At 42.2% G+C, this 14390-nt stretch overlaps 1 protein-coding gene across 2 annotated transcripts in view; it reads right to left on the bottom strand.

The window, feature by feature from the left end:
- Nucleotides 1-14071, bottom strand: part of cluap1 (clusterin associated protein 1) — a 56484-nt gene extending 42413 nt beyond the window's left edge. Inside the window, exons 1-4 of one of the 2 annotated variants that reach the window (XM_059978858.1) lie at nt 13914-14071; nt 10704-10815; nt 776-860; nt 484-663 (exon numbers count right to left, since the gene is read on the bottom strand). In XM_059978858.1, the coding sequence (XP_059834841.1) occupies nt 484-663; nt 776-860; nt 10704-10815; nt 13914-13935 (399 nt within the window). In that variant the 5' untranslated portion in view covers nt 13936-14071. Of the gene's footprint in view, nt 1-483; nt 664-775; nt 861-7506; nt 7541-10703; nt 10816-13913 lie in introns of those variants that run through there. The other variant, XM_059978860.1, reaches the window with a different exon arrangement.
- Between the last annotated feature and the right edge of the window lie 319 nt (nt 14072-14390).

The raw sequence follows: 14390 nt of genomic DNA, 5'->3' as shown, positions 1-14390 counted from the left end.
GTAGCAGACACCAACGGAATCAACAAACTCATTCATAAGGCCAGTGATGTTGTAGGGGTGGAACTGGACTCTCTGACAGTGGTGTCTGAAAAGAGGATGCTGTCCAAGTTGCACGCCATCTTGGACAACGTCTCCCATCCACTCCATAATGTACTGGTTAGGCACAGGAGTACATTCAGCCAGAGACTCATTCCACCGAGTTGCAACACTGAGCAACATAGGAAGTCATTCCTGCCTGTGGTCATTAAACTTTACAACTCCTCCCTTGGAGTGTCAGACAGCCTGAGCCAATAGGCTGGTCCTGGACTTATTTCCACTTGGAATAATTTACTTATTATTATTTAATTATTTGTGGTTTTTATATTGCTATATTTCTACACTATTCTTGGTTGGTGCAACTGTAATGAAACCCAGTTTCCCTCGGGATCAGTAAGGTATGTCTGTCTGGAAAAGGGGGCAGAAGCCATGGTCGAAAGAGCTCACCTTTGACCCCAAATCAAATTTGAACTTGGAACTCTCTTCTTCAGTGTCATCATCTCTGTCCATTCGCTTTGTTTTCATGGCATTGTAGAGAACGGTGGTAACCTTTAACAGCTCCTTCACTGCATAACCATCAGCCTGGTACAGTTTCTTCGTGTTGAGTTTAATGTGAGCTTTAGTAGCCTGTTTTGGAGTAAACACAAGCACAAGCTGATCCATTTCACACATTGGCAGGGCGTTGCACCGCTCTGTAGTACAAATATCTTCAATCCCACTCTGAGAGCTGTTTACTCACCATGAACTGAGCTACAGCTTTGATGAAGAAAACCCGATCTTGCTCTGTATCCACATCTGTTGGGATATCTGTCTGAGGTTCATACCTGGTAGCAAAGCCCATACATCATTAATTACTAACTACAACCCACCATAACCTCCCACATCCAGGATACTCAGGACGTCTAGCAGAGGCACAGTAGCGTAGCTATTAAAAGTAACACTTTACAGCACCAGTAACCTGAGTTCAATTCTGCCACTGTCTGTAAGGAGTTTGTACTACCTCCCCATGACTACAAGGGTTTCCTCTGGGTGCTCTGGTTTCCTCCCACATTCAAAAGGCATACAGTATGGGTTAGGGTTAGTGAGTTGTGGGATGCTATATTAGTACTGGAAGCATGGTGACACTTGCAGGCTGCCCCGCAGTACATCCTCAGTCATTGACGCAAATGAGGCATTTCACTGTCTGCTTTGATGTACATGTGACAAATAAAGCCAATCGTTAAATACTCACCAAAACCTGAGCTCTTCAAACAAGCAACATGGCCTCCAACTTATCTTAAAACAGGTCAAAAGGCTGTCATAACAATGTGGGCCAAATGGCCTGTACTACATTACAGAAATAGGCTTTTCAGCCCATCTATTCCATACTGAACCATTTAAACTGCCTAAATCCTATTCTGTGTTCTCAAACCTCTATAAAGCAGTTTTCAGAATTATCTGTTCTGCCTTTTCTTAAGACCTCAATAACTAAATAAGTATTTAAATCACCCTCCTCTCCTGGGATGCTGATCTTCTATTGGGTTTTAGTGCTTAGGCCACCCCTTAGTAATTACCAAGCCAAATAACCTCACTCAGTCAACACCAATCCTGGTGCTAGGATCCAGGACATCATGGACCGATTGCAGGGAATCCTCAAGGGTGAAGGTGAACAGCCGGAAGTGGTACTGCATGTCGGCACAAATGACATCGGGAAGAAGAGGAAGGACATTCTGCAGCGGGGCTTCACAGAATTCAGAAGAAGGCTGAAAAGCAGGATTTCCAGGGTGATTATCTCTGGTTTGCTTCCAGTTCCTCGTGCTGGAGAGGGCAGGAACAGGGAGATAATGGATCTGAATGTGTGGCTGAGGAACTGGTGCAGGAAGCAAGGATTTACATTCTTGGACTACAGGGATCTGTTTTGGGGTAGGGATGAATTGTACAAAAGGGACAGGTTGCACCTTAATAGGCGGGGGACCAGCATTCTGGCAGACAGGTTTGCCACTGCAACATGAATGTGTTTAAACTAAGTAGTGGAGGGGAGGGAATGAACTGGAAATATAAGGATGGAGTTAAAGGGAAAGTGAAAATAAGAAAAGTTAAAAAGGACAACAGAATCAACAGAGTAGAAAGCTCAAGAAGAGATCACACAGTATGGCCAAGTGAAATAGGAATTGATATGAAAGGAGAGGGGAGTAACAAATTAAAAGTATTATATATGAATGCACTAAGTATAAGGAATAAAGTAGATGAGCTTGAGGCTCAGTTGGAAATTGGCAAGTACGATGTTGTGGGAATAGCAGAGGCATGGCTTCAAGCGGACAGGGCCTGGGAAATTAATATTCAAGGATATACATCTTATCTAAAGGACAGACTGACTGGTAGAGGGGGGTGGGGTGGCTCTGTTGGTGAGGAATGAAATTCAGTCCCTTGCGAGGGGGGACATAGAAACAGGGGATATAGAGTCAGTATGGATAGAACTGAGAAATTCTAAGGGTAGAAAGACCCTAATGGGAGTTATCTACAGGGTCCAAACAGCAGTCTGGATGTAGGGTGTAAGTTGAATGAAGAGTTAAAATTGGCATGTCGCAAAGGTAATGATACAGTTGTCATGGGGGATTTCAACATGCAGGTAGACTGGGAGAATCAGAATGGTACTGGACCCCAAGAAAGGGAGTTTGTGGAGTGCCTCCGAGATGGATTCTTAGAACAGCTTGTACTGGAGCCTACCAGGGAGAAGGCAATTCTAGATTTAGTGTTGTGCAATGAACCGGATTTGATCAGAGACCTCGAGGTAAAGGAACCATTAGGAGGTAATGACCGTAATATGATATGTTTTAACCTACAATTTGAGAAGGAGAAGGGAAAATCGGATGTGTCAGTATTATAGTTGAACAAAGGGAACTATGGAGCTATGAAGGAGGAGCTGGCCAAAGTTCAATGGAACAATACCCTAGCAGGGAAGACAGTGGAACAACAATGGCAGGTATTTCTGGGAATAATGCAGAAGGTGCAGGATCGGTTCATTCCAAAGAGGAAGAAAGATCCTAAGGGGAGTAAGGGGCGGCTGTGGCTGACGAGGGAAGTAAAGGGCAGTATAAAAATAAAAGAGAAGAAGTATAACATAGCAAAGATGAGCGGGAAACCGGAGGACTGGGAAGCTTTTAAAGAGCAACAGAAGATAACAAAAAAGGCAATACGCCAAGAAAAAATGAGGCACGAAGATAAATTAGCCAAGAATATAAAGGAGGATAGTAAAAGCTTCTTTAGGTATGTGAATAGCAAAATAATAGTTAAGACCAAAATTGGGCCATTGAAGACAGAAACGGGTGAATTTATTATGGGGAACAAGGAAATGGCAGACGAGTTGAACAGGTACTTTGGATCTGTTTTCACCAGGGAAGACACAAACAATCTCCCAGATGTAATAGTGGTCAAAGGAACTAGGGTAAAGGATAACTGAAAGAAATTTATATTAGGCAAGAAACGGTGTTGGATAGACTGTTGAGTCTGAAGGCTGTTAAGTCCCCGGGACCTGATGGTCTGCATCCCAGGGTACTTAAAGAGATGGCTCCAGAAATCGTGGACGCATTGGTAATCATTTTCCAATGTTCTATAGATTCAGGAACAGTTCCTGCTGATTGGAGGGTGGCTAAGTGGTGGGAAAGATGCTGGAGTCAATTATAAAAGAGGAAATTACGACACATTTAGATAGCAGTAGAAGGATCAGTCCGAGTCAGCATGGATTTATGAAGGGAAAATCATGCTTGACTAATCTTCTGGAGTTTTTTGAGGATGTAACTATGAAAATGGACAAGGGAGAGCCAGTGGATGTAATGTACCTGGACTTCCAGGAAGCTTTTGATAAAGTCCCACATAGGAGATTAGTGGGCAAAATTAGGGCACATGGTATTGGGGGCAGAGTACTGACACGGATTGAAAATTGGCTGGCTGACAGGAAACAAAAAGTAGCGATTAACGGGTCTCTTTCGGAATGGCAGGCTGTGACCAGTGGGGTACCGCAAGGTTTGGTGCTGGGACCGTAGCTGTTTACAATATACATTAATGATTTAGATGAAGGGATTAAAAGTAACATTAGCAAATTTGCCGATGACACAAAGCTGGGTAGCAATGTGAAATGTCAGGAGGATGTTATGAGAATGCAGGGTGACTTGGACAGGCTAGCTGAGTGGGCAAATGTATGGCAGATGCAGTTTAATGTGGATAAATGTGAGGTTATCCACTTCGGTGGCAGGAACAGGAAGGCAGATTACTATCTAAATGGAGTCAAGTTAGGAAAAGAGGAAGTACAACGAGATCTAGGTGTTCTTGTACATCAGTCAATGACAGCAAGCATGCAGGTACAGCAGGCAGTGAAGAAAGCTAATGGCATGTTGGTCTTTATAACAAGAGGAATTGAGTATAGGAGTAAAAAGGTCCTTCTGCAGCTGTATAGAGCACTGGTGAGACCCCCTGGAGTATTGTGTGCAGTTTTTGTCTTCAAATTTGAGGAAGGACATTCTTGCTATTGAGGGAGTGCAGCATAGGTTCACAAGGTTAATTCCCAGAATGGCAGGACTGTCATATGTTGAAAGATTGGAGCGACTGGGCTTGTATACACTGGAATTTAGAAGGATGAGAGCGGATCTGATTGAAACATATAAGGTTATTAAGGGATTGGACACGCTGGAGGCAGGAAGCATGTTCCCGCTGATGGGTCAGTCCAGAACCAGAGGTCACAGTTTAAGAATAAGGGGTAGGCCATTTAGAACAGAGATGCGGAAAAACTTTTTCACCCAGAGAGTGGTGGATATGTGGAATGCTCTGCCCCAGAAGGCAGTGGAGGCCAAGTCTCTGGATGAATTCAAGAGAGAGTTAGATAGAGCTCTTATAGATAGCAGGGTCAAGGGATATGGGGAGAGGGCAGGAACGGGGTACTGATTGTGTACGATCAGCCATGATGACATTGAATGGTGGTGCAGGCTAGAAGGGCCGAATGGCCTACCCCTGCACCTACTGTCTATTGTCTATAACAGTAAAAATTTTTCAGCTAAAAGCAACTCAAACCCTTTTACTTGCTGCTGTTGGGTGGGCCCACAAAATAAGATAATTTACCAGATAATTTCCGATGGCCCATACAGAAAGATGAACCAGCAAAAATCCCAACAAAAAGGAACTAAATACACTCAATGGGCTTAAGAGTCATAAGACATAGGAACGAAATTAAACAATTTGACCCATCAAGTCTGCTCTGCCATTTTATCATGACTGATCCATTACACTCTCAACTGCACTCTCCTGCCTTCTCCCCATAGCCTTGAGTCTACCAATTACTTTCAAAATTTAGTTTAATGATTGAGCTAAACTAAATATGAAAAATATTACTGAATTCCTTGGAAGTTGGCAAACAGGACACTGGCAAGGATGTCGGGTGGTTAGAGTACAAAGTGAGTAGTTTTGCTAGATTGTACAAGGCTTATGTACTGTAACGAAGGTGAAGCAACTCTGAGGGGCCGAAGGGTACAAAGTCGCCCCCTCATTTTTGAGAATCACAAGATCGCTATTAATTCGGGTCTGAGACCCAGGAAATGAGAGAGAGACATCCAGAATACACAAGGTTTGGAATGTGTCCTGATGTCAGAGGAATGGAACCACTGATAACTGCCATTGTCTCTTGGAGAAGGAATTGTGTATTGAGTACTGTACTATTCATTGAAACCCTCAGGGGATGACCAGAGTGGTCTGATTGAGGGATTGCATCATCCCAACCTGACTGACATCTGAGACCCCGTGAGTAAGGATAAAAGAGGGGTCTGGGGAAACACCCCTATAGACGCACCAGGAGAAGTGCTAGAGATCCTGTGACAGCGTTTTATAGCGAAAGCCGGTGGTTGGCTCCTGTGCGTCCTCCCTTGCCTGGGTGGCGGGCTCACCATGGAAGAACGGTTTAGCGAAAGGAGAGGTCACAATTGAAGGGCCACGACAACGAGACACCTGACAGTTCGAAATCATAAAGGAAGGTTGGACAAACCCATAGCGGTAAATGTTCCCATTATCTCTCTCTCTCTCCAACAAAGTGCAACACAGTGACAACCAAAAGACGGCAGCTTGTGGAACTGCAGTGAACTTTATATTTCCATCGGACAATACATTATCCCCTAGACAACGACAGAGCTTATTTCTTATTATTATTATACCCGCACTTTTAGGTTTAGTATTGACGACATATATTATCTGTATATTTGCATTGATATTATTTTCGTGTATTTTTACTAATAAATACTGTTAAAAATAGTATCATCAGACTTCAATGGACGTCTCTATCTTTGCTGGTGAGTAACCCAGTCACGGGGTTCGTAACAGTACAAACCAGGATGAGGGAGCAAATTACTTCATACTAGCTACTTTGCACTGGCTTCCTGTGTTTTTTTAGAATTGATTTTAAAATTCTCCTACTTGTTTTTAAATTTCTCAATGGTCTGGGACCAGAGTACATCACAGAATCGTTTGTTTTATAATTCTGCTCAAGCTCTCAGATCTTCTTCTGCCAGTCTCGTACATTTAAACAATTTTCTTCAAAAGAGAATTGACAGGTCAGCTTTTTTGAGCTACACTGCTAAAGTGTGGAATTCAATACCTAAAACTATAAGTGATGCAGTCTCAGTTGATACTTTTAAACATTATCTCAAAACCTATTTATTTAACCTTGCTTTTAACTGACATCTTATCATCTTTTATTTTCATGTTTGCACTTTAATCCATTGTAAAGCACTTTGAACAACATTGTCTGTATGAAAGGAACTCTACAAATAAGCTATTATTATTATTATTATTAATAAATGTAAGGAAGATGTTGTGTTAAGTACTGTGTTGACTGTGAACCTGAAGGAGATTCAGAGCAAGTTGTTGAATTGTGAGGGAGTTGTCCTGTAGGAAGTGTGGCCTGGACTCATGGAAGTGTTGATGGGTTAGAGGTAGCCTTCTAATGACATGAATAGTCCCAGAGGAAATAACATTGTAGATGGCAAGAAATGATTCCTTTAGGCTGTTGAATTAAGGACAGGAGTTCAATCTCATGATGAGGCTCAGTATTTTTGGTCTGAGGTAAGGAGAACGTTCTTCACCAACTAGTCATAAATGTTTGGCGACTCTGCCCTCCACTCACGGACATGTAAGACACAGTTTCTTTCTGTCCGCCTTTAATCTCTCCCTTTTCTGACTTAAACTTTGAAATTTCAACTTTACTCAGTCGGATCTGTAGAGCAACAGTTATAATTATGGCTACTCTAAGAAGCACCAAACGGAACCCAGACCCAGGCAACAGACAGTCTAAAAAAGCTGATGAGTTCTCAGAGGAACCCCCCTGGGTGAAGAGATTAGATTCTCAAATCAGCAGTATCAGCACTGAAATAACTCAACTAAAAGATAAATTTTAAGAAAAAAATTAACTCTCTGAGCCTTGATCTTAAAGAAGTTAGTTGAAATGCGGCTGACCTTTCTTCTCATTTGAAGAAGGCTGAACAACGGATCGTCAATCTGGAAGCTCGGTCACGTCAGAATAATATTTGAATTGTTGGATTAAAAGAGAAATCAGAATCAGCCGACACACTGGATTATTTTGCAAAAATGTTTCAGTCTTTATTTCCGGAGGTTTGTTCGCAACCTCCAGATATTGAAATAGCTCACAGAATCGGTGCTTTAAAACTCTGGGATCAAGGTAAAAGCAGACATATTGTTGTGCATTTTCTCCATTTCAGAGACAAAGACTGCATTATTAAGCTTGCGAAAAACAAAGGTTGTTTCAATTTCAAGGTTCGGAGATTGCTTTTTTGAAGATTTTCCATTCGAAATTGTTAAGAAGCGTGCTGGATTTGCATCGGCCATGAAATTAGCATATCAAAAAAAGCTCTTTCCATTGCTCCAATATCCAGCTAAATTAAGGCTTTTTATGAAAAAGTCTGGGGCTCGTATTTTTGATGACCCAGCCAAAGCATTGTGTTTTATTAACTCTTTACCTGACGAATCTGATGACGAGACTGAAGCCTGAAGTTTGAATAATTTACAACAGTTTGATTGTCTCGCGGCGTAAAGAGTGATCAGATTGGAAGATTTGATGGTTACAGAAAGTCTTTACCTTAAAATGTATTTTTATCTCTGAAAAAGACTGGTTTGGATGGTTTTAACCTCAGAAGATATAATGGGAGAACTGTAGATAATTTTGAACCATCTAGAATTTCTTCTCTGCAGCATTTAAATAAACTAATTTTTTTTTTGTTCCGTACGCTTTTGTAAAGATCTTTTAAGTAATTATTTGGATTTCCTTACGTTTTAAAGATAGATTGGATAATTTAAAGATGGCGATTGTTTTTCTTTTGTGCAAATATTTCAAGAATTGTTTTGGATGTGTCTTTCTTCATTTATCTAACATTATGAAGGTTACTTTCAAAATCGAAGGTCGTTTTGTTTTAAAAAACTTTCCTTCCAATTTAATTACATTGAGATATATGTTGACTGTAATGAGTTTTATGTTCGTTAGAGGGAGACAGAGATTAATTTTTTCATTTTTTTTATTTAGGTAGGCAGAGTTTGTATTCGCTTTCTATTCTTTTCTTGGGGCTTGCATTGATCGATATCGACTTATTTCCAGGCCTTATAGTTTGGATGGGGTTTTTATTCCTTTTTTTATCCCCATTATGGAATCCCAGAGCATACCCAAATGATTATTATTGTTGTTCACCTCCTCCATTTCTGACTACCTTATCCTGACATGCGTCTAACTACTCTTTTTAGATACAAAGTCTTATGATGATATCTAAACAGTTAAATGTTTTAAGTTGGAATGTCCACGGTTGGAATCATCCTATTACGCGTAAGAAAAAATTTAAAATTATTAACCGATTCCAACCTGATATAATCTTTGCTCAAGAGACACATATCAGGTTATGTGATAAAATCGATTTTTTAAATTTTGGAAGGATCCTCAGTTTCATGCAAACTCTCAGAGTAAAATTAAAAGTGTCTCTATTTTTATTGATTCCAATATCCCTTTTAATCAGGAGGGTATTATAGCCGATATTAATGGTAGATTTTTGATACATCTGTTCCTACAGTCTGGTTCCCCTCTCCCCTCATATCTCATTTAAATCCACTGGAGCCTCTCTAGCAAACCTACCTGCAAGAATATTTGCCCCCTCCAGTTCAGATGTAAACTGTCCCGCCGGAACAGGTCCCACCTTCCCTGGAAAACTGCCCAATTATCTATAAATCTGAAGCCCTCCCTCCTGCCCCATGTCTTCAGCCATGTGTTGTTCTGCACTATCTTACTATTTCTAAACCCACCGGCACGTGGCACTGGTAGCAATCCTGAGATTGCTATCCTGGAGGTCCTGTCCTTTAACTTGGCACCTAGCTCCCTAAACTCACCTTTCAGGATCTCCTCACTCTTCCTACCCATGTCATTGGTCCCTACATGGACCACGACATCCAGCTGCTCACCCTCCCTCTTTTGTTACAATATTGACAAGAAGGGCTATTTTATTAAAATGTAAAGTTACCTCTGCCCCTACATTAATTGGTTTTCTCAAGTAATGTATGTCTCAGTTTGGAAAAAATTAGAAGTAGAACTTTTGATCCCCGATTTGACTTTGAAAGAAGATGGGGCTCTTTTGCCAAATATTATCATTTGATTTGAATTATTTTATATGGTTTCCTTCCAATTTTATTCGATATAAATATGAATTGGCGACTGATGATTCTTTTTCTTTATATATATATATAGATGATGGTAACACATATTGCTCCGGGGGTTGATTCCTAATGGGTTTTTTTCCCCTTTTTTTGTAGTCAGTGGGTTTTTTTTCTTAGTTAGATGGGGTTCTTTTTTTCCTTCTTTTCCTTATATATAACATTATTTTTTCCATTTTTATATATTACGATCAGCTTTTTTTCTTCAGCTTTATTAATTGTTTACATATTAATTTGTTGAAGTTTTGTATCATTTTATAGCTGTAGAAGATTATGTACCAATAAAAAGATTCTAAAAATGAAAATAAATGCTTGGCGTTCTCTTCCTCATAGTCAGAATATGAGGAGCTGTGGCCTATTCTGCTTCTTTTGATTTTTAGTTAAAACTCAGCCTAACTTAATCTGGAATATTGTGTGCAGTCTTGGTCACCTACAGGAAAGATAGCAATAAGATTGAAAGAGTACAGAGAAATTTACAAGGACATTGCTGGGACTTGAGATCCTGAGTTATAGGGAAAGCTGAATAGGTTAGGACTTTATTCCTCGGAGTGCAGAAGACTAAGGAGATTTGGTAGAGATATAGAAAATTATGAGAGATATCGATAGTGTTAATGCAAGCAGATTTTTTCCACTGAGATTGAGTGAGACTAGAAGTAGAGGTCATGGGTTAAGGGTTAAAGGGAACCTGAGGGGGAGCTTCTTCACTCAGAGGGTGGTGAGAGTGAGGAACGAGCTGCCAGTGGAAGTGGTGGATGTGGGTTCAGTTGCAACATTTAAGAGAAATTTAGGCAGGTACATGAATGGGAGAGGTATGTAAAGCTATGATCTGGGTGTAGGTTGATGGGACAAGGCAGAATAAGTTTGGCATGAACTAGATGAGCCTGTTTCTACACTGTAGTGCTGTTTGATTGTGGTTTACAATTCCACACACCTGGGAAATTACTAACCTTTTAACCAGCCAGATGAGAATTTCTGCTACCAAAGGAAAGTTTGGAGTGCGGAAGTTTTCCATGGAGATGAGTCGAGGATATCCCAGAGCCCTCATCATTTCAGTAAAGTCTGAAGGGAACAAATGATAACAGATAACAAGTGCTTCCATAACAGAAGATCAGTGCCCAGCTTGGAAAAAAAGCCACATAGTAGTCAGTACAGTATGGTTTGCTCTTTTGTGCGAGGACACACCAAAACCATCAAGGAGGAGGTATCAGAGCCTGAAGGCATACACTCATCGTTTTAGCAACAGATTCATCCCCACTACCGCAATTTTTTAACTACTTATATATTTGTCATTGTAACTCAGTGTAATTTATGTTCTGCAATGTACTGCTGCTGCAAAACAACAGATTTTATAACATATGTCAGTGATAACAAACCTGACTCTGATTCTCATTGATTCCTGTCTGAACTTGTTCTCACATTAAATAACCTGGTTCAGTGCTATCATGTTTGCTGTTGTGTGCTGGGCAGCAGGCTGAGGGTAGCAGACACCAACAGAATCAACAAACTCATTCGTAAGGCCAGTAATGTTGTGGGGGTGGAACTGGACTCTCTGACGGTGGTGTCTGAAAAGAGGATGCCGTCCAAGTTGCACGCCATCTTGGGCAACGTCTCCCATCCACTCCATAATGTACTGGTTAGGCACAGGAGTACATTCAGCCAGAGACTCATTCCACCGAGATGCAACACTGAGTGTCATATGAAGTCATTCCTGCCTGTGGCCATTAAACTTTACAACTCCTCCCTCGGAGTGTCAGACACCCTGAGCAAGACTCATCGCCCTGAGCAAGATGTCAAAATGCAAGACTGCCTTTTGAGTGGTACACTGAACAATCTTCATTTCAATCCAATTTGGCCACCTACCCCAACTGTTTCTTGAGTTCATTTGAAAGTGGAACAAACTGCAGGTCCTTGGGACGTGGGTGAAAACAGAATCACTCAAAGGAACACGGTTCCCCAACATTCCCCCCCCCCCCCCATCTTCAATGTACACTTTTCTTCAAGAAAAATTATCCCAGTCTGACCAATCTCTCCTTGTAAAAGGAGAAATGGAGGGGTGTTTGGGAGGGAAGGGTTAGATTGCTCTTGTAGTAGTTTAAAGAGCCCTCTGAGTATATACAGTGGTGGGTGCCTGGGATGAGCTGCCAGGAGTGGTGCTGGAGACAGACAGATGTGCTTGAGGATCTTAGATAAGTACATTGATATGGACCATGTGAAATCATTTGGTTACTCAGGAATCATTAGTTTAATTAGTTCAGCATTGTGGTCAACACAGGCACGATGGGCTGAATGGCCTGCCACTGTGCTGTACTATTCAATGTAGCATGAGCCCAAGGTTTAGAAAACTATGAGGAGCATAAATAAGGAAGACAGTCACAAGTGCTGGATTCTGAGACTATTGATTTAAAGGAGATTAGAGGGGCAAGTTTTCCCACACCGACATTGGTGGGTGTGTGCATGGGCTACCAGAGGAAGTGTTAAAAGCAGGGACAATTACAATGGTGAAATGACATTTGGTTAAATAGCTAGGAAAGGTTTAGAGGAATGAGCCAAAGATGGGCAAATGGGACTTGCTGAAATGGACATCTCTGGGTGGTATGGATGAGTTAGGCCAAAGAGTTTGTTGTCTTGAATTCCTCTATGAATATCAAACACTGCATTTTCTGTCTGCATCAGAAGTAATTGGTCCATAAGAGCAGAATTAGGGCATTCGATCTATCAAGTCTTCTCCACCATTCCATCATAGCTACAGATTATTCCTCTCAACTCTGTTCTCCTGCCTTCTCCCTCATAATCTATGACAACAACCAATCAACCTCTGTGATAAATATATGCAATGGCTTGGACTCCACAGCCGTCTGTGGCAAAGAATTCCAGAGACTAACCACCCTCAGGTCCTAGACTCCCCCACTATAGGAAACATCCTCTTCACATCCACTGTATCTAGTCCTTTCAATATTCGATAGGTTTCAATGAGCTTCCCCCTCATTCTTCCAAACTCCAGCAGGTACAGCCCCAGAGACATCAAACACTCCTCACATGTTAACCCTTACATTTCTGGGATAAATCTTATGAAACTCCTCTAGAACTCTCTCCAGTGCCAGCACATGCTTTCTCAGATAAGGGCCCCGAATATGCACATAATACTGCAAGTGAAGTTTGACCAACACCTTATAAAGCCTCCACATCATAGCCTTGCTTTTTTACTTCAATCCTTTCTAAAAGAATGCTAACATTGTACTTTCGTTCCTTACGTCAGGAAGGAGTACAGAAGCCTGAAGGCACACGATTCAGGAACAGCTTCTTCCCTTCTGCCATCCGATGTTTAAATGGACATTGAACCCACGAATACTAACTGCCTCCCTATTCTTTTAATTTCTGTTTTTTGCACTACTTATTTAATTTAATCATTACAGTAATATATATAGTAATTGATTTTTTTCCTATATATTTATCATAGATTGCATTGTACTGCTGCCGTTAACAAATGTCACGATATATGCCGGTGATACTAAACCCGATTCAGATTCTTACCACAGACTCAGCCCGCAAATTAACCTTCGGGAATCCTGCCCGAGGTCTCCCAGGTCCCTTCGCACATCTGATTTTTGAATTGTCTCCTCATTTAGAAAATAGTCTATGCTTTTATTCCTTCTACCAAAGTGCATGGCCATACACTCCCGACATCTGCCACTTCTCGCCTATTCCCCCCGCCTTTCTGTAGAGCCTCCCTGCTTGCTCCAGACTGCCAGCTCTGCTGGTGAACCCGGGCGCAGAGGGATCTGTATTTTATAATTCACAATCTATTGTTCTCACTCCCGAGCCTCTCAGGAATGCGGATGAATTCGTTTGCAGTTTAACCTCCAGGCAACCCTGGTCATCAGGCCACTTGAAGTAGCCCTTTACCCCTGCCCACCCTCCTCACAACTTAAACCAAGCTGGTTTCTTACGGGAAATAAGGGTGCTGGAAAAGTAAAATAGATGCAGATAACGCTGAAAACACTCAGCCCATCCCCCGGGTGGGAGACAGGAGCCTCTCGCCACGGGCGATGCCTGACCCGAGTGACGGTATCGCCAGATACAGTAAACGCAGGCCCCAGTCCCCGACGTAATTCAGTGTCCGCGGCTGGGCAAGCCTGTAGCCTCTCCCGATCTCTTACTTCTGAGGTCTCGAAACGACATGACGACGGCCGCCGGGATCGGTCAAACCCCTCGCCCCACGCGATGACCGTCAGATCCCGGGTCCGGAGCTCCAGTTCGCATCGGAAGCCTAGGCCTGGTTTCCATAGTGATCAGGAGGGGTGTGTACTTCCTCCGTAGGGCATTCTGGGGAGAGGCCCACCCACTCCCTTCTCGGATAATGAACTGATGACGCTAGGGAGGAAACGTCACAAGATACGCCATTGTCGTGATAATGACGTCATTACGTAACAAGACGGCGCGACTTCAAGCCACGGTGGCTGGGGCGGGCAGATGGCTGCTCCGTGACGGCTGAGGCAGGGCTGCCACCCTCATCCGCACTGGAACCAGCCTCCAGCCTCTCGCCTGCGATGGAACTCCATCAGAGGGACTTGCTGTCTGGCCTTCCCCCAAACAGCCCGCACCCTGCTGTATTTGGTTGGCTTCTTCGTGATTCT

The sequence above is a fragment of the Hypanus sabinus genome, chromosome 9 (assembly GCF_030144855.1).
Source record: "Hypanus sabinus isolate sHypSab1 chromosome 9, sHypSab1.hap1, whole genome shotgun sequence".
NCBI classification, from domain to species: Eukaryota; Metazoa; Chordata; class Chondrichthyes; order Myliobatiformes; family Dasyatidae; genus Hypanus; species Hypanus sabinus.
This window is presented reverse-complemented; position numbering and strand designations above follow the sequence as displayed.